General features: G+C 38.2%; 2 protein-coding genes across 2 annotated transcripts; one reads left to right on the plus strand and one right to left on the minus strand.

Moving 5' to 3' along the window:
- Positions 1-13,883: 13,883 nt before the first annotated feature.
- asnsd1 (asparagine synthetase domain containing 1) lies at positions 13,884-17,924 on the plus strand. The gene is made up of 6 exons (XM_029113660.2): positions 13,884-14,500; positions 14,625-14,678; positions 15,426-15,501; positions 15,585-17,082; positions 17,260-17,441; positions 17,536-17,924. The coding sequence occupies exons 4-6, from the start codon at positions 15,676-15,678 to the stop codon at positions 17,780-17,782; spliced, it is 1,836 nt and encodes a 611-aa protein (XP_028969493.2). The 5' UTR covers positions 13,884-14,500; positions 14,625-14,678; positions 15,426-15,501; positions 15,585-15,675; the 3' UTR covers positions 17,783-17,924.
- zgc:136439 (uncharacterized protein LOC678627 homolog) lies at positions 17,842-19,972 on the minus strand. Its single transcript, XM_010879796.3, has 8 exons — positions 19,552-19,972; positions 19,244-19,333; positions 19,080-19,159; positions 18,886-19,001; positions 18,560-18,657; positions 18,297-18,365; positions 18,158-18,216; positions 17,842-18,065 (listed from the first exon to the last, which is right to left on the minus strand). Exons 1-8 carry the CDS (start codon positions 19,741-19,743, stop codon positions 17,945-17,947), a joined length of 825 nt encoding a protein of 274 aa, XP_010878098.1. The 5' UTR covers positions 19,744-19,972; the 3' UTR covers positions 17,842-17,944.
- Between the last annotated feature and the right edge of the window lie 98 nt (positions 19,973-20,070).

Consider the following 20,070-nt stretch of genomic DNA (forward strand, 5'->3'; position numbering starts at 1 on the left):
CACTTCCTGTAGTTGTTATACTAATGTTGTGACTTTACATTAGGAGTTTTCCACCGACTTATCTACACCAAAAAAGATTTTAAGTGTAGTTTTTATTATTGTTAAATCTAACTATATATTAAAAATCCCCAAATTAAATATCATAATTGAATAATTCTTTACCCCTTAGAGTTAATAATTGATGGAAGCACATCTGATAGTAATTATAGCAGTGAGTCTGTTGGGTTAGGTCCAACTTAACATACATAGATTTGGCAACATTTGACCCTTCATTCTCTCACAAAAATACTATCAAGTTCCTTGAGGAGCGTCAAGAGGAGTGTCAATGGACAGTAAACTTCAAATCATGCCACACATTTTTGATTGGATTTAGGTCAGGTTTTTGTCTGGGCCCATCAAAGTCATTCAACTGTTTATTCCTTAGCTACTGTACTGTAGTTTTGGCTGTCTGCTATAGATTGTTTTTACACTAAAAAGTTAACTTCCATACAAGACTCGCTTGTGACCTTTCTTTACATTGCTCCAATTATCTCCCATTTTATCCTGACAAATACCCCAGGTCACAACAATTACAAATATCCCTATAACATCATGTTGCACTACCATGCCGCACAGTATGGATGGTGTTTTATGGGTGATGTACAGGATATACCCATCCTGTGATCTGTCTGTCTTTCTGTTTGTTTTTTAGTTTATTTTAAAGCTCCTTGGTGTTTATGGTTGAGCATTTGCTTTGCAATTCATTACCCAAAAGAGGGAACCTACAGAAACTATTAAATTTATCCTAAAATCAACAAAATGTACAGTTAACTGTGTGCAAAATCTGTGAGTGGGAAGATCATGTTACTAAAAATACAAAATTCAGACTTAAAACTTAGCTACATTATCTAACTATATAGAAATTAAATTACATTCATAGAAATTAATGCACCTCTGTAATTTGGTTGCATCTTTGCTATTGTTGTTGCTAACATCCACATACAAGCCACATTCATGGTCAAAGGCTTAACTGAGCTAATTACTTTAAACATGGGTTAATTACTTGTTTTGTCTAAATGAAATCATCCTCATACTGTCATCACATTAATTTAAGACAGATGTCAGTGTTTTCATTAGTCTGTGATAATGAAAATAATGACAAAGAGATTAAGTGCTAATTATTTTATTTCTCTGGAATCGAACATTTGTTCTAAAGTGCATTACTGAGGCTTGAAAACATGATTCCTCTAATTTCAGCTCTCATTTATGATGCATTGAGAATAATGCTAAGTTTGTCATCAACCCTCAAACATAAGTTTAAAACATTATTGTGATAAAATATGTAACCCAGAGATACATTACATGGAGAGAAAAATAAAAGCCCATTTTGAAAATACATGTAAATAAATATGTGTGTCTGTGGCAGAATGCAAACCTCCATGTGCAGGGTGCACAATGTGCAGGATGCACTTCACAGTTTAAACTATGAAGTGCAAAGTCAGTGCAGAGTGCAAAGTGTTACTAACTTTGCCAACAGTGATTACTAACTTTGTGTTACTAACTTTGCCAACAGTGATTACTAACTTTGTGTTACTAACTTTGCCAACAGTGATAGTCATCTTGTTGTGTAGGATACAGTTTCTGCCAAAAGGGACCATGTCTATGTTACAGCACGGTTTCCTCTGTTCCGAGAGTACTATGTCTCGTGGGAAATATTTTCCCTTGGTTCCATCTTTTAAATCAGGTGATTATGAAAATAAACATAAAAAATTAAGATCATAATGTGATAACAACAATTTTACATGACATACAGTTGTGCTCATAAGTTTGCGTGACCTGGCAGAAATTGTGAAAATTTGGCATTGATTTTGAAAATATGACTGATCATACAAAAAAACTGTATTTTATTTAAGGATAATGATCATATGAAGCCATTTATTATCACAGTTCTTTGGCTCTTTCTTAAATCATAATGATAACAAAAATCACCCAAATGACCCTGATCAAAAGTTTACATACTCTTGAATGTTTGGCCTTGTTACAGACACACAAGGTGGCATACACGAGTGAAAATGGCAATTAAAGGTGAATTTCCCACACCTGTGGCTTTTTAAATTGCAATTAGTGTCTGTGTATAAATAGTCAATGAGTTTGTTAGCTCTCACATGGATGCATTGAGCAGGCTAGACACTGAGCCACGAGGAGCAGAAAAGAACTGTCAAAAGACTTGCGTAACAAGGTAATGGAACATCATAAAGATGGAAAAGGATATAAAAAGATATCCAAAGCCTTGCAAATGCCAGTCATTACTTTTCAATCACTTATTAAGAAGTGGAAATTTCGGGGATCTCTAGATACCAAGCCAAGGTCAGGTAGACCAAGAAAGATTTCAGCCAAAACTGCCAGAAGAATTATTTGGGATACAAAGAAAAACCCACAGGTAACCTCAAGGGAAATACAGGTTGCTCTGGAAAAAGACGGTGTGGTTGTTTCAAGGAGCACAACATGACGATACTTAAACAAAAATGTGTTGCATAGTCGAGTTGCCAGAAAGAAGCCTTTACTGCGCCAAAGCCACAAAAAAGCTGGTTAGAATATGCCCAACTACACCTTGACACGCCTAACAGCTTCTGACATACTATAATTTGGAGTGACGAGACCAAAATAGAACTTTATGGTCACAACCATAAGCGCTATGTTTGGAGTGGGCTCAACAAAGCCTATTGTGAAAAAAATACCATCCCCACTGTGAAGCATGGTGGTGGCAAAATTATGTTTTGGGGTGTGTGAGCTCTAAAGGCACAGGGAATCTTGTGAAAATTGATGGCAAGATGAATGCAGCATGTTATCAGAAAATACTGGCAGACAATTTGCATTCTTCTGCACGATAGCTGCGCATGAGATGCTCTTTGACTTTCCAGCATGACAGTGACCCTAAACACAAGGCCAAGTTGACCCTCCAGTGGTTACAGCAGGGAAAGGTGAAGGTTCTGGAGTGGCCATCACAGTGTTCTGACCTTAATATCATCGAGCAACTCTGGGGAGATCTCAAACATGCAGTTCATGCAAGACATTGCATTACCTGGAGGCATTTTGCCAATACGAATGGGCAGTTATACCACCTGCAAGAATTCGGGGCCTCATAGACAACTATTACAAAAGACTGCACGCTGTCATTGATGCTAATGGGGGCAATACACAGTAATAAGGGTATACACAGTACAATAACTAAGGGTATGCAGACTTTTGAACAGGGGTCATTTCATTTTTTTCTTTGTTACCGTGTTTTGTTTTATGATTGTGCCACTCTGTTATAACCTAAAGCTGAATATGAATCCCATAAGAAATAAAATAAATGTGTTTTGCCTGCTAACCAATGTCAACTTTAAATACTGTATACATATTACCAATTCTCCAAGGGTATGCAAACTTTTGTAATTCATAACACATCCACATATAACATGAAGCTGTCAGAAACCATTTGGTCATTCCTGTTACATACATATATGACGTATATAATTTGAGACATTTGACCCCTTGAAATATCACTAACAGTTAAAGCAAATAAACATTTAAGACATGTTTCAACATACCTTTAAACATACCTTCAATTAAATGTATGTAATGCATTGGATTGAGCTTTTACAAGACAGGATAACACACTGTACCAAATAAATAAATAAATACTATGTACTAAGGAAAATAAAGAATCATTAAATGACACAAAAAACAAGAAAGAAAACAAACAGATTATTATAGATATATTATAATATATATATATTATATCATTATAAAGTTGACACCAGTGCGTCTGGTGTATGTGGTGAGGGCCAGTTCACTACAGTTTAAACACGGAGTGTTGAAGGGGGTCGTTGGTTATAAAGCAGATGGTAGTCTACTTTGAAGTTTGGTAAATGACATCTAATTTGTTGAGGAGCTTTCAAGTGACAGCCCTATAAACTATGCAGCCATACTCAAGGATAGTCTGGATGGTAATTTTTACTAGTGTATACTTAGCAGCATGGGTCAATAATCCTTTGTGGTGGTACAGGAAACCTATTTATTTTCGACAGAAGATGGGTGATACTGGTGTGGGATAAGAGGGATAGGTCCATTCATATACGCTAAGGTATTTTGTAGGTGTCAGTGTACACTAATTCAGATCCATTTAGGGTGAGTGTATTTTGGGGGCCTGAAAGTTGAGGTAGGTTCCAACTGAAGAGTGTATATTTAGTTTTGGTATTGATTTGTAGGCGGATGTCAAAGGAAACATGTTGGATGTTTATGTTGTGTCTGTATTGTCGGCATAAAGGTGAATGCAGGAGATTCCTTGTTAATATAAACTGAGAATAGGCCCATACCAACAACCAAACGCTGAGGAACACCCACAGACACCAACCAGAGGTTTAAACAGCAGGTCCTCAGGTTTGACATACTGGACACAGTAGGAGAATTGTTTTAGAACCAAGCTAGACAGCCCTTGAGAACCCTAGGTTCAATTTTTAATTAAGATGAGTTGGTTAAATCAATAAATTGTATACATGATGTTGGTCACACCATCTGGATAGGTAGACATTCAGGTGCTGCACCTAAAAGATTACTATATTCCTCTTTAATTTAAAAACCTTATAATGTGACTTTGAGATGTGGCTATGAGTATTATTAAAGTACAGATTTTTATTTATCTGTGCCTGCAAGGTAGCTAGCTAGATTTCATAATAGTTTACCTAGCTAGGCAATCTCAGCCAGATAACTTGCTAACTAGCTAAATCAAAATAACATTTAGCTAGCTAAGACTGAAAATGCTCCTGAATTTTTTTATAAAACTGATTTCTTTCATACACATGTTTTGGCGTTTGCAATATCAGGGACCTAATGAACACAATACTCAAATATAATTAGTATTTGGTCCCATTTTGCATTGGTATATCTGGTTCGTGGTTTTGTTTCAAAATTAATTTTGTCCAATATTTACTGAATGTTAAACAATGTAATGTTTTATTTTGGAGTCACTTAGTAAGATAAGATGCACCACACCAAAGTGTTGCAGCATTAATTATGCAATGGAGGCAGCATGCACCAAGGCTGCACATCAAATCTTTTCAAATCAGTTATTGTTATACTGTAATGTATCTCTTTGACCAAAATATGTGACAGTCAGGCTGTGCCAAACCATAAGACCAAAAGTGTGGCCGCCTACCAGTACAAATAACATAATTGTTCCCCCACTTATAGAAATCAGCGCAATCTCTCCCTGCAGTGGTATTCTTGTTGCTGTAATCTATAGCTTTACACACAGATCACTTTACACACATATCACTGTGCAAAACCAGTCATGGCTGCCTCCCACATAATACAACAGGCACAATACACACCTTTAGATGACTTGCATTTGTTGATCTCTGTCAACAGAGTAGAACCATAACCATAATTACAGGAATTTGCTGAGATGGCTGGGATGGTCAGTCACTGTGGGTCTTGTACCTTTTGCAACACATTTAGTGACTGTATGATCTGAACTTCATTGTATGCTGACCTGAACTCTATATGCTCATAAAGTTAGATCAACATTGTTGTTTTTTGGATTGCCCTACATAATTTCTACTTATGTCATTGTGCCTGAATAGATCTACAAAGTAATTTGTGGCACATTTCTGCATGATTGGGTGGACAGTTTCTGCACTCAACAAAGCTTTGCTGTTCATCTGCCAAATTGTTTTGCAATTGTTTGGCAAAAGCAGAAATAAACTGTTTCTGTGATGCCATAATGTAATATAACCGACATTGTGTAGAATCTGTAAGCATTCAATCCTCTAGTTTGGTTATTTTGTTATTTTGGTTGGTCAGTTGCATCACCACAAAGATATGTGCAACAATAGCTACTGCAGCACATTTTCCCTGTAATAAGTTCACAATATATTGCATATGAAACAGATCTGTAGAGTGCTGTACTGTTTTTGCATTTGGAATGGTGTATACTCTTAGTATATACTCATAGTATTTCTGTATTTCTTTGTATATTGTTCTCAATTGATATACAAGTACAACATCCAGCATTTATATGGATGTAGCACAAAATAATTACATTTTCCTCATGCAGATCTGGTTTCATTTTACATTATGACCATGAATATTTTCTTAATCAGTTGGTTCTAATCTGAGATTTACTTTGAGAAAAACGACGACTTCTCCAACAATGTTATTGTGTAACTTTTGGTTTCTGAGGATTGAAGAATGATGTTGAAACTTACCCTATTATTGCTCCAATGGGATTCATTTTGATAGAGGGCCTAGATTCTAGGCCATGCTGATTTGATTAAAATGAGTCTTGTTATTTCAGTAGTTATTGTACTGTTAAATAGAACATTTCAGAGTCGGTTGTTGTCAACAACGTCCTCTAAATCTCCTGGCCTCCACTTGCTAATGTGTGTAAAATAACATAACCTAACATACTTCATGACATTAGACCTATTTTTTGTTTGATCAAAGTTAAAAAATGAGTAACATTACCCATTCTTTTTTAACAAAGTCTATGGTATTCAATAAAAGGTATTTATGGTCAATCACTTGGTTACATCTTTGACCACAAGTAACAAGAATGCTGGTCAGTCTCATTGTGTGGGGTATACAGAAAACCAACCACACACTCTGTTTACAAGCAATTACTTTTGTGCTGTGTGGTCAGAGTTGGCCTCCCTTACCTATTTTGATCTTTTCATGGTTAAGGCAGAAGGGTGAGAGATTTTTACCTGGCCCTATTGAAGCGGTAAAAACACCTGACCTAGTTCTATTTGTGGCTGTTATTGTCAGCTGGCTGAAGTGTCTATGATCAGTGGTCAGGCTTTTGCTGTGTCATTTTGTGGTCACATGACCTGAAAGTTATATCTCCCAGAGTGCTTCTCCCAGGCTAGCAGTGGAACAACATCTCGGTTTACATCTAAATCCGCACCCCTGGTAACCTGGCTACCCATTCACATCGTCCTGGTGAGTCTTAAGGCAACACCCCCTGCGGGAACACAAACAAAGGATGACTCGTTAAAGTGGCTTCAATCCTTCTGCATCATGTTTCACAATCCAGACAGAAGGATATTGTGATAAGTGAGTGTCTCTTCAGTATATCTAGTATTTGGAACATGTTTGCCCAATATATTAATTATCAAACAATAAAATAAAGAATGTTTACGTTGTTGTAAAACACTTTAAGTTGTTTGCGTATGTCAATTACCAAAACAGACTGTGCCCATAGATCTAATTGAGATCAGTTGTCCATTAAAGCTCTAAAGCAGCAATTTTTGTCTAAATTCCTAAAGTCCCTTCTGGTTAATAATGAAGCACCTAACTGTGATTATTTTTACCTTAATGGTTAAAAAAATTATGTAGTTGCTCAGCACAGAGCAATTCCTCAAACAAGAAGTTTGGTAGGTTTGGAACTGTCTTTGTTAGTGTTTTATTAACCAACTTGTCACCAGGCAGGGAAAAATTCCAGTCCACCAAAACAGAATTAACTCTCAGGTGGTTATTTCCAAAGAGCGCTTACTCTAAAGGGGCGTATAAACATTTTGTTTAGACAGCTGTTAACCTTTACTACAGGACATCTTCCAAGAAATGAAAGGAGTTATCATCCCACAGGTGTTTCTGATCAATACAAATACATCAAAGTTCATATGGCATTGAAGCCGAAGTGTTTTTCTGTCACATACCTGGCGGCTGGAATCGTGGGTTGTGTGCTTGACCTCTCATGCTTTTGCATGTGAATCAAAATCAATATTTGTCAAGTAATGGCAGATAAAACAACCACAATTCCCAGTCAGTTTTTGTAAGCAGCACAGCAGATAGTAGACCGCCTGTATTAAGGGTCTGTTTGTGCATGAGTAGACTTTGAACCAAGTCAAGGAATAATGAGGTGAATAAGAGGTTATTAAATAGTTACAGCCACAGATTTTGTTTTAAAGTTCTTGAGAGTTTCTCAAACAAGGATAATGTAATGATCAAACAATGAGTTCAGAGATGCTAAAAAATCCACCAAATACAGCAATAATTTTTCATTATCCATAGTCTAGGTTTCAACATGAGCTAAACTTCAGACATCACCGAGCAAACCACTGACATCATTAAACTTATTCTATCAATCCTTTCTACATCCCATTCTGATTTCAACCTCAGATGTACAGTATGGAAAATGTATGCACTCTCTACTGCAGGTAACAAGATAAGAATCAACTACATCGTTTTAATGTAAAAATTATTCAGGTCAAGCCCCCACTTTGTCAAGCTATGATCACAGTCTCTCCTACAAACCAACACTGAAGCCAGTCTGATTTATTTTCTCTACAGTCACAGCTAGGGAATGTAATGCAATGCCAACAAATTAAAATGTACAATTTAGTTAGCACGCTCAGATCATCAAATGCTTAAGATACCAATTAATTAAACTAATTCCACTTCTATTATAAAACAGATCCCATTGCAAGGGAATGAACTAGTAAGACATAGTAGTCAGTCTGTAGTGGCAGCTCCCAGGTTCCATCCCATTCAAAACAAAGTATCCTATAACCCCTTTCTACTCAATCTCATTCTTGTTGTATTTACATTGTCTCTCATGTGTGTCCATGGGCATGTGTAATCACATCTGAGTGTCAGTGGCACAGAATGGGAATTCATCTGTTAATTGTGTTTTGTCAGCTAACACTTGGAGCCTGTGTTCTCTTGGGCGTGTATGAGTGTGCACTTGTAAATCTGTGGGGGTATATGTAATACATTGGTGTGTGCATGCATGGGTACGTGTTTCGTGAATATCCTTGAATAATCCTTTTTTGGATAAAGTCTGCTGCTCCAGGCTCCCCCTTGCCTGTTATCCAAATTCACTAAAGACACACACTGCAACTTTCCCCAAAGTCTTTCCTTAAATTTTCTCAACATAGTGCGTGTGATATTTCCATCAAGAGGTGAATCAAGAGGTGCATTATAAGAGCAGATTTAAAACTTGATATATATATATATATACATAGGTACAGCGAGTAATGTGCAATGTCATGGATATTTCACAACAAGAATTTAAAGGTTCAATGGCCTAGGGTGGTGCAGTGGTCAAAACCACTGTAGCGTGTTCGATTCCTGCCTACTGCTGTTTCACGCTCATTCGACTGGTGACCTCAGTTAGCTTGTAGGTGCACAAAACTGTTTGTTTAGAATTTGTTCACAAACAACAGAGTAAAACATTGTAGATTCTGACAGGAAACGACAGTTAAACTAAACTCATGGCAAGTAGATATACTACACATCAACAGAATCCAAAAAGGGATGTTTCAACTGGTCAATGTTTATTTTTTATTATTATCACCTGCTCATTGTCGTTTTAAGGGCCAATAATTATGGAGTCACATCAGTCTCAAAACTCACTTGCCAATTCGAGAAGAATAAATTGAGTCGAGAGAGCTAAAACATAAGCTGCGCGTGCAGAGGACCAAACTCGCGCACACGCCGGTGCCACTTCAAGAAGAAATTCAGTGTGAGAGAGCAGAATGTGAGGTTGAGAGAGCAGAAACACAAGCCGCGTGAGCGAAGGACCAGTCGCGCGAGAGTATGAATATTGTGAGGGCACAGATATCGTTGATGAGGTTATATCTGCAGACCGCAAGTCGGGGGCATAACTTAATATGGGGGTTCCTTAATATTAAGTTACGCCCATTGACGGTTTCCATTGGTGTGTTATTTTTGATTTAGTGCATTCGTTTATGAAGGAAGAATTACAAGGACAATAACGAATATTTCGGTAAGTGCTTTCATGTGAACCTCTAGCTATATATTTAGGAATAGTTAACGTGTTCTCTAAGATCGCCTGTCAACTACATTATTTGATTATGAGATTCGAATAGCTTGCCAGTGACAGAACACAGAAAACACGACAACCCTTAAAGCTACGTTTAGAGATATAGCTACGCGACGAGGTAGGCTACTTGTTAACCATTTATTTGCTTCATATACACTATGTTGTCATTATTTAGAAATGTAAACCAAATAATAATTTGTCATGGCCCTATATGCATTGGTGTAAAAAGTTGAAGTATTTGGCAGTGTTCACCAGTTTTGGGAAGTTGCTGAGGATGAGCTAAATTACCTAAACAGAGTTAATAACTAAACAATGACCTTAATTGATAATTTACATGCTTCCTTTTTATTTTATTGATCACTGTTTTTTTTTTACTCCATTTACCTGGTTACTTAGATCTTAATTAGATACTTCCCTAAATTGGTGAAGGTGGTGAACACAGCTGAACCCAGTTGAGTACTTTTACTTGGTACTTTGAACACCTCTCTATGTGATTGTTGTGATCTTTCATTTCAGTTGCCAAGATGCGATGTTGACCTGGGGGATGCTGTTGCCTGGGTAAATGCCAACATGGGCCTCTTCTGAGACCGGGTACAAGTCCTCACCCCTGAGTGATGAGGAAATACAGGGTGCTGTGCAGATGCTCAGAGGCCTCAACTCTAGAGGAAGAACAAGAAGCTCTCTCCCCATTCATGTTTTTGTTTAATAATTTTGAAGACACTGAAACATTCATGGATGAAATAGACAAAAGAGGACTTAGTAATAATTTTGAGATTCTCTGTTAATTATTTTTGTTGATGAGGATACCTATTTGCTGTCTTTAAACCATCAGCTAATGCTGGTTTCCACACAACTAAAATTACAAGATCCAGAAAACACAATATAGTTTGATGATACAAAAAGACAAGAAACATCAGTTGTTTAGCAAGAGTAAACTGGACAGTGTTTTGGAAGTGTTCACCTGGCCATACAACATGATAGGATGAAACCAAAGCCTACAGAATCTGGGTAAAACTGAATACACAGTACATAAAGAAACAGTTCAGTTTTGTCAGTGTTGGAATGTAATGTTTTGAATATTTGATTGGGTGATTAAATGTTTAATTGTCTAACTGGCATATCATTTAATTTAGTGTTTTTAGGTTATGCCATTTACTTTAAGATTTTGAGCTACATTAATTGACTTTCAGTAATGTCTGTTGTGCTCTTTTGGACCTGTTCTACTTGTAATTTATGCTATTGAATCAACTTTTAGAATAAGGGTTAAATTAGACCTCAGATAATCAAGTCCAAAACATGTAACCCTTATATTCCTCCCAACAATGTTAAGTCCATAACCACGTCATTACTCTAGAATTAAACATGTGCTTGTTCCAGGCACCCCCGGAAAAATGTATATTTCTGTAAACAGATTTTGACCTGACCTCTACATGATGCAAATTGAAACTTGCTTCCTTTCTGCAAAATTTAACACTTCCAGTTACCACTTTCAACTTTCTAGAACAATGTTGTTAAACTGAACAGTGCAAGTCAAAGGAGGGAAAAACCATTACAATGATTTGTATGAAAACTGGTCAGATCTACACAGCAGAATCCACAGAACTAGGCAAAGGACCTTCAGAACAGTTTAGCTGACACTGAAGTTGTTGGTCCCAGGTCCACCGCACAATGTACCTTACACAGCATGTTCACATTTATGTAATATGTTGAATCTATGGAAAATGCATAAATGGTAATCCTGTATAAACTTGTGCAAAATGGAGGCCTGGTATGAGGCACATCATATATAACCAAGCATTGGCTACTCAAAGAAAAACTGACCATGGCAGGAATAGGGAGTATGACTGTGCATGTGTATGTATGCATATGTCTGTATTATAACTGCACTCAGCAGCTTTCTAAACCACCAGTGTCTCATTATTGACTGTAACCAAAACATTTAAAACTTTTTTTGAGACACTTTAGTCTTCAAATTAATATATTTCAGTTGTATGTTATCAAACAATTTTAATCCTGAAACAAAATACAAGTAAATGGTATTGGACCTAGTGTTATATCTTGACAAAAGATATTGAATGAAATCACATGGACTCTGAGATAAAGTTGTAACTCTTCTTCCCCCATTAGTACACTCCACCTAGCGTCAAACCAGGATGTCCCCAAACTGACCAATGGCGAACATCAGTGGGTGTAACTTAATATTCAGGAACCCCCATTTAAACTGACCAATGGCAAACATCAGTGGGCGTAACTTAATATTCAGTAGGCGTAACTTAATATTCAGGAACCCCCATATTAAGTAACGCTCCCAACTTGCGGTCTGCAGATATACCTTATTGTGGATATTGTTGCGTAGAATTTCTCAGCGACTTCTCAAAATTCACCTGCGCCTTTTCCAATCCCCCCTGCTCTCACTTGACACGTGTTTGCACTCACGAAACAGTTCATGGTACCTTATATATGATTGGTAGACTTATTGCTTAATCACATGTCTTCTTTTTGTTACAATGCCGTTGATTGGCTAATTTAAAAGCCTGGGATCTATAATACATGACCGAGCTATCATTAGCCATTAGTGCAATATAGTGATGGGGATTTCTAGGCTTTTTAGTGATCTGGCTCACTTGTACTAGTTCATTAGAGATGGTTCCTTTTGTCTCTCAAAACGGCTCCTCGTTCAGTATATATATTTTTTATCACCCTTCATTGCAAATATGATTATGCACATTTTTCTAATCAACCCAAATTATCTAACGGCCATAATAACACGTGCTGGCCTTAGTAAAGCTGTGTAAAGTAACACCTTTATTTGTTAATTTATCTTTCACTGAAATTATGCATTTTAATCCTAGCAGGTTCCATGCATGAAAAAAAAAGTGCAAAATCTTGTTAACAATGCAATAACTCTTCATTGTGTTGCAAAAAATGTAATAGTGAAAGAACAGTAGAACCGATCACAATAGAACACAATAACAAAACATTGCAACACACATGTTGCAAGCTGAGGTGGCTTGGGCATCTTTTTCGGATGCCTCCGGAACGCCTTCCTGGGAAGGTGTTCCGGTCCCGTCCCACCGGGAAGAGACCCCGGGGAAGACCTAGGACACGCTGGAGGGACTATGTCTCCCGGCTGGCCTGGGAACGCCTCGGTGTCCCCCCGGAAGAGCTAGAGGAAGTGTCTGGGGAGAGGGAAGTCTGGGCATCCCTGCTTAGACTGCTGCCCCCGCGACCCGGCCCCGGATAAGCGGGAGAAGATGGATGGATGCAACACACATTAACTTAGAATGTAAAATGGTTAAAGTAAAAAAAAAAACTAAGTAATATTATTATTAGCAGTTCAACGTTCAAACAATGTTTTCAAGGTTCAACAAATGAGAAACTATTGTGTTAGATAGGGTTGTCCTGCTTGGAATAGCATAAGCTGAATTTAGAACATGACAGTAGTTTCTGAATCCCTTGTCCTCAACAATAATGTGGTTGGAAATCTCTGGCAACCATTTCTTTCTCAATCATCCTCTTTGATGAGGTAATGGCCCTTTGGCATGTACTGGCCTATGGAGGTCTGGGTGGCAGGTTTGGTAGAGGCATTTGCTAGCATCAGGTAACACACTAACAGCAACTTTCAGCTGTGGCAACAGGACTGTTAGATGTTTCGTTTTTACGTGCCTGTGGAGATTGTTGGTGGAGCCAGAACAAATTGAAGATGTTGCTTTGCAAATACTGCATACTGCATTTTCCTAGTTTTTTTTTGTTGTTATAAAAAAACGTTAAAATCTGAGATTTTTTACGAGTAAATGTCACTCATGTTGGCATCCTAGAGTCTTTTCGCGGGTGCCACGCATTTTTTTTTATATATGCTATATATAAAAAAAAACATAATTGTAGTTTTAGAGTTTTTTAAATATTATTAAAGTTTATATGTACATTTATGAATATCCTATCGAATTCCATAATTGGCCAATTACAACATCAGTCAAGGGTTACGTCTTAATTGGTTCACGGTTCAGGCTATTCCTTAGGAATTATATTTTTGTTCAACGTTATTAATTAACATTGGGCAACATTTTGTACAACGAGTTTATTTTAATAATTGTGGTTTACGGCAAATGCCTTTTGTAAATGTCTTCTTTTAACACAACTTGCGTAAAACATATTTAAGAGCTAAATTAACGTCTCTTTTCCGTTCAAGAATCTGCTCCCATCGTTCACCAAAAAGAGACATTCGTTCGCGAACGACCCATCACTGAAGAGCAGGGATTTTCGAGGTGGCGCAGGTGAATTTTGATAAGTCGCGTAGAAATTCCAAGCCACGATATCTGTACCACACAGTGTTTATACTCTCACGCGGCTTGTGTTTCTGCTCTCTCGACTGAATTTTTCTTGAAGTAGCATCGGCGTGCGCTGAAGTTTGGTCCACTGCACGCGCAGCTTGTGTTTTAGCTCTCTCGACTCTATCTTGTCTGCGCGTGAGTTTTGAGACTGATGTGACGCCATAAATATTGTGTCACGTCATCAGGACTCGACGATTCATCTTGCATGTGCAATGTTTTCGTCTGTTCAAGTCGGTCCAACTACTAGCTAAAAAAAAGCATAGTATCTTTGCTGTATTCTACCCTTGCAATCAAAATGTCTGTAAAGAACGAAATATTTGATGAGGAAGAATCTGCACTGAAAGTGGAATTAAATAAAAAGGTAAAGTTAGAGGTTTTGCAAAAGAAGCTGTCCTGCTCACTTTGCTTGTGCTGTCTTATCAAGTCTCTAAACGGAGTTGATGTCTGTTGTCTGTTTTTTCTCACTGAAAATCATGTTTCTGTAGATCAAGGAGCAGAAAGTTGTGGTTGATGAGTTATCCAATCTTAAGAAAAGCAGGGTAAGAAAAAAACGATTTAACGTTGTGTACATTTGCATGTAATCATTACTACGTTTCCATACAGCCCATTACAAAATATAATTAAAGACGAGATTTAATTAACTCAAACTTTGATGAGCAACTTGGTGCTTGGGGCCCAGCAAAATTAATCTTTTTTTTTTTACCCTAATCTAGAAAAAGGGAAGTATAAGTACATATTTGTATTTTTAGCCTAGACCTGGGAGTAATTAGAATTGTCTGCCTTACACAGAGACACAACAACAGATTACTTCTCTTGCTGGTTGGGGATTTGATCTAGTAACCCTTTGTTTACTGGTCAGATGCTCTAACCACTAAGTTACCCTGCTCTAGTGAGGGGCTGTATTGGCTTGCAGGTTTGATCAGAAGGGCATCAGTTTTCCATCCCTGAACAAACCAATGGTTTGTGATACTTCATTTTTGGAAGCAAGTGTTTGCTAAAACATGTTTCAATCCTCTGCACAATTTCCCAGCATGTTTGCTATAACCAGCCTCAGAATGCAAACAGACTTACTTGGCTGTTTCTAGAACTTAACAGAAATTTTAGCAGACATGTTTTCCACAAGTGAATGAAGACCGTATCTCCTACCACATGTTATTTGACCAATCTCTGGGGACCGCTCCCATTACATAGGGTTTAACAGGCTTTATGGTGAAATGCAAATTAGCCTTAATGTGTAGCTAATGTTGATGTGAGGATAATGCAAATCTTTATGCATATTCTTTCAGAGGGTCTATGTTCAACAGCCAAATAGTAACATATTCTTCTTGGCAGACAGAGGGCAGACTCTGAGTTCCTGCAAAAGTATGTATTCACATTTCCTTTCCAAGTTTTTTTTTATTTGAATAATTTTAATGCTAAACTAACATAAACCTGTTTTCCTTTAGAGGAGCTCGACAACATGAAGAAGGAAGTCCAAAATATGTAATTTTCTGAAAAGGATCTTTGCGGTTGTCTGTGACCTTAACAGCTATAAATATGTGTGGCATTTCTTGTGTGCTAAGCTTGTCCCCCTCCCAGCTTGTGTTGGACAAGAACATACATAAAAACCTGAGGAAAAGAGGTCCAAACTATAGTGAGAATATCACAAAAACAGCCTCAAGTCCCTACTACCAGTGTCTGTTCTCAGCTCATGTACTTCACATGAGGGGTTGCCTTACCCCTCAGCCAGCACAAGACAGTAATGGAAATGTCCTGATGTGGAATGGGGAGGTTTTTAGCGGGCTGACTGTTAGGCTGGATGAGAATGACACTGATGTTCTTTGCTACCACTTCTCAGCCTACAACAGCCCCACAGATATTCTGTCTGTCTTAGCCAACATTCGAGGGCCCTGGGCATTTATATACTACCAACAGACTGGACCCTACCTCTGGTTTGGAAGAGACTTCTTTGGCCGGAGAAGTCTGCTCTGGCATTACGACACTGAGAAGAAGACTTTTACACTGACGTCGGTGGCTGCCTGTCTTGCTGCACATTCACAGTGGCAAGAGGTTCCAGCAGTTGGTGTTTACAGGATTGACCTTAGGGCATTTGCCGAGTCAGGCTCTTTGACTTTTGAAGTTTATCCATGGATTCACGCTGGTGAGAGTCTTTCATCTGTTAGTCACAAATCTAAGTGGGAGGCTATCCCCAATAACACCTCAGCAGTGATGAACATTTCAGGTCTTTCCCTCACCTCACCTGTGTGTCCTATGAACATGTCAATCCCTCTGTTGTCAAAGGATGTAGAACATAGTAAAATCTCACAGGCCTCAGTTGAAGAACTGGAAGTGTTGCTTGAGTCTGGTAGGAGAAAGATTGTGGTGAACAGTCTAATTAATGTTCTCAGCGAGGCAGTACGGAGGCGGGTGCAATGTCTTCCCTTTGATACACAGATACCCTCCCCACCAAAAAGCAATGAGGCAGCCATTGCTATCCTTTTCTCTGGAGGGATTGATTCAATGGTCTTGGCTGCCCTTGCTGACCGCCATATCCCAAGCGACAAACCTATTGACCTTCTAAATGTGGCATTTAAACTGCCAGAACCAAAGATTCAAGAGTCTGCCAAGAAAGGCAGAAAACAAAAAGCCAAGTCTGCCGATTCCCAAACCGATGTTGCTGATTCCCTTGAGTATAGCCCCTTCAACGTTCCAGACAGGATCACTGGCAGAGCAGGCCTGCAGGAACTCATTGTGTTGAATCCAGAGAGAAGATGGAATTTTGTTGAAATTAATGTCACTCAAAAGGAGCTGCACGAAATGCGCCAGAAGCACATCTGTCATCTGGTGCATCCGTTGGATACCGTGTTGGATGACAGCATTGGATGTGCTGTGTGGTTTGCTGCAAGAGGTATTGGCCTCATTGCAGAAGGCAACGGCAAGAGAGGGTTCACTTCATCTGCAAAGGTACAGTACCACTTGTGTGTACAATGTCTTATCCTTTTGTAGATCAATTTGATGAAATGGTGTGGAACTTCATTTATAGTATGTAAAATTAACACCAGATTTTCTTAGCTAATTGATCAATGTTGGAATGTTGGTAACCAATTTATTATTTTGTCTATTCTGCTGCTGTATCTGCAGGTGGTATTGACAGGCATTGGAGCCGATGAGCAACTAGCAGGTTACTCCAGACATAGAGTGCGCTTTAAGACCTCTGGGCATGAGGGTTTGGTCCAAGAACTGGCCATGGAGTTAGACAGAATCTCCACACGGAACCTGGGTCGAGATGACCGAATCATAGGGGACCATGGAAAGGAGGCTAGGCAAGTCTGTCATCACTACTAGTCATGTTTTACCCTTGAAAGGCAAGACAATTACAAAATGTATTTAACAATTTAATATCAATGTTTTGCTTAGATTTCCCTATTTGGATGAGGATGTGGTGTGTTTCCTGAATTCCTTACCAGTGGCAGAGAAGGCAGATTTGTCCCTATCTCGAGGTGTAGGGGAGAAACTGATATTGAGGCTGGTGGCCAAGCAGCTTGGCTTGGGGGCCTCTGCCCTACTGCCCAAGAGAGCAATGCAGTTTGGTTCCCGCATCGCAAAGATGGAAAACAGCCATGAGAAAGCCTCGGACAAGTGTACGAGACTCCTCACAACTTAACTTGGCAACCAAGTCATTCATTCTTTTAATTTGGGTAACAGTAAGAAACAGCATGTTAAGACTTATTTTAATATACACATTTTGGTCATTGAAATATTGTTTGTAATACCCAAAGGCACAAATAAAATTCCAGTTTTCCTCATTGTCACATGCAAGTGTGAGCTACATCATGTAAGACTGCACGTCTTGAAGATTTTCTCTGAAGTACCGGTCACATTCAACATAGGAGGACAGGTTTCCCACATCAAAACGTCCAGAAATCTGATGAACATACACAGGCATTCTGTACAGGGAATTAAACATGTGGTTAGAGAATGCTTTTATTTTCTCTTTTTTTTTGTACAATCAGGGATGTTTATTAATCCTAAATAGTACCTTGAAATGAGCCATGCCAAAAAGTTTCCTGGTGCATCCTTTTCCTCAATTGGGGCTTCCTTTGAAAAGACAGTTGCTTATGTTTGTATTAATGTCAAATGATGAATTACAGCACAAATTTAGGAAATAGACTGTTTACCTTCTTTTCATCAAGAAAGACATCCAATAGAGGAAGGCTTCTCTTGCAAAACAAGTAGAAACACGGACACTACAAAACACATTAATTAATATTACAGAAACATTCCATATAAACTACTAGTAGACACTTCAGAAAATATGGAGAGTGGTTTTGAAAATTAAATGCTGCCTGATTTTTTTCAGCACTGAGTCTTTAAAATTAAATTACTGAACTTGCAAGACAAGTCATAGCTGGGAGACTGGACAAAAAGTGTATGCACTTACTGCTCTACGTGACTTTGTCTCAGAGGGAGGAGGTTTCTCCTTCATAGAAAGGACCCGAAGGTGTTCATCCACCTCTAGAATACCATACATTCCAGTCTCTATGGGAGAAAAGACCAGTGTTCTTAGATTGAAAATGGTCTACCTGCCAACTTGCAGTTATTACACATAAGGTAATAATTCACATTCCAGATGGAGATGTGCTCCAAACAAGTAATGTGCGATTGGTGACATCTAAAAGATTTATGTTACAAATATGAGAACAGACATTTTCTTGTTCCTTGGGGTAATAACATGACAACTTAAAAGTAGGCAATCCTTTCACTTACCTTGATCTTTGCATTGGTAGGAAAGAACCAGACAAGAGTCTTCACAATGTGCTTGCAGATCAGAAAACCTTTCTTTAACATCAGAGAGACTGAAATCTTCCTTGAACAGTGTGTCTCTGTGAGTAGAATAAAATTTCAACATCTGTCAATAAATGTTTGCTACCTAGAAACAGTGATGGCATTTTCAAACATACCCTCCTATGACTATAACATGGTCTTCGATCTTGAAGTGCTTCACTGAGAGCTGCAGGCAGGTGACAGCACCTAGGCGGTCCTAGTGGAATACAAATTGTTACAAAAATCTGTATTTGACAGAAAATGCTAATTGATCAACATAGACAATCTTAATCTGATTAACCTCATTGCTCCTTGTTCCATCACTGAGGACTTTGACAATGGGGAAATCCAGGGCCCACTTCTCAAAAGCTTTGTGGTAAAGGGCATTTGTCTGGAGAGTTGAAAATATACTTTATTTACAGATCAGCAGACTCAATAAAAATATTTGGCAAGGCCTGTCACCAAAAGTTCAAAGATGTTTTGGATCTTTATCACACTTCATGTTCAGTTAGTATATATATATATATATATATATATATATATATATATATATATATATATATATATATAAAATAAAATAAAAAAACAAAGAGTATATGTTATACGTACAACGACATAGATAGTGTTCACGGATCCACTAGCATTCAAAGCTTGGACCCAGTGAGATATCAAGGCACAGTAACCCACAGGAAGCAGTGGCTTGGCAATTCCAGAAAGGTTTCTGAACCTTCCGCTCGTGTCGTTTTCAATGTCTCTTTGTAACCTTGTTCCATATCCCGCAGCAAGAATAACAGCTTTCATTGAGAAAAAAAAGAAAATAAACTATGCTACGTAACTTAGTTTGAGGCAGCCACTTATTTAGCTAGATGGCTAAGATGCTAGCTAACGAATATTGCTGTCACCTAACAAACTACTGTATTGTGACAAAACATATGTAAAAGCAGCTATCATTAACATCCAATTTCACACCCAAGTGCCAAAGTGAATGCGCGTACCGGCATAAATCAAAAACTCATTATTCTACGACGTAAAATATGATTTAATACTCCGAACATGCGCAGTAGCATAGAGTACAAAGTATTCAACGTCGTTTTCACAAGTAAAGGAACCGTGCCCCCCTGTGTCGTC

Source organism: Esox lucius, chromosome 16 (genome assembly GCF_011004845.1).
Source record: "Esox lucius isolate fEsoLuc1 chromosome 16, fEsoLuc1.pri, whole genome shotgun sequence".
Lineage (NCBI taxonomy): Eukaryota > Metazoa > Chordata > Actinopteri > Esociformes > Esocidae > Esox > Esox lucius.

Excerpts from the sequence above, each read along its gene's own strand:
- asnsd1 (XM_029113660.2), top strand. The coding sequence starts at position 15,676 with ATGTGTGGCATTTCTTGTGTGCTAAGCTTGTCCCCCTCCCAGCTTGTG. Across the intron at positions 17,083-17,259 it reads GGTTCACTTCATCTGCAAAG|GTGGTATTGACAGGCATTGG; the intron begins GTACAGTACCAC and ends CTGTATCTGCAG. Across the intron at positions 17,442-17,535 it reads GACCATGGAAAGGAGGCTAG|ATTTCCCTATTTGGATGAGG; the intron begins GCAAGTCTGTCA and ends TGTTTTGCTTAG.
- zgc:136439 (XM_010879796.3), bottom strand. The coding sequence starts at position 19,743 with ATGAAAGCTGTTATTCTTGCTGCGGGATATGGAACAAGGTTACAAAGA. Across the intron at positions 19,160-19,243 it reads ATGGAACAAGGAGCAATGAG|GACCGCCTAGGTGCTGTCAC; the intron begins GTTAATCAGATT and ends GTATTCCACTAG. Across the intron at positions 18,366-18,559 it reads AGACAAAGTCACGTAGAGCA|TGTCCGTGTTTCTACTTGTT; the intron begins GTAAGTGCATAC and ends TGTGTTTTGTAG.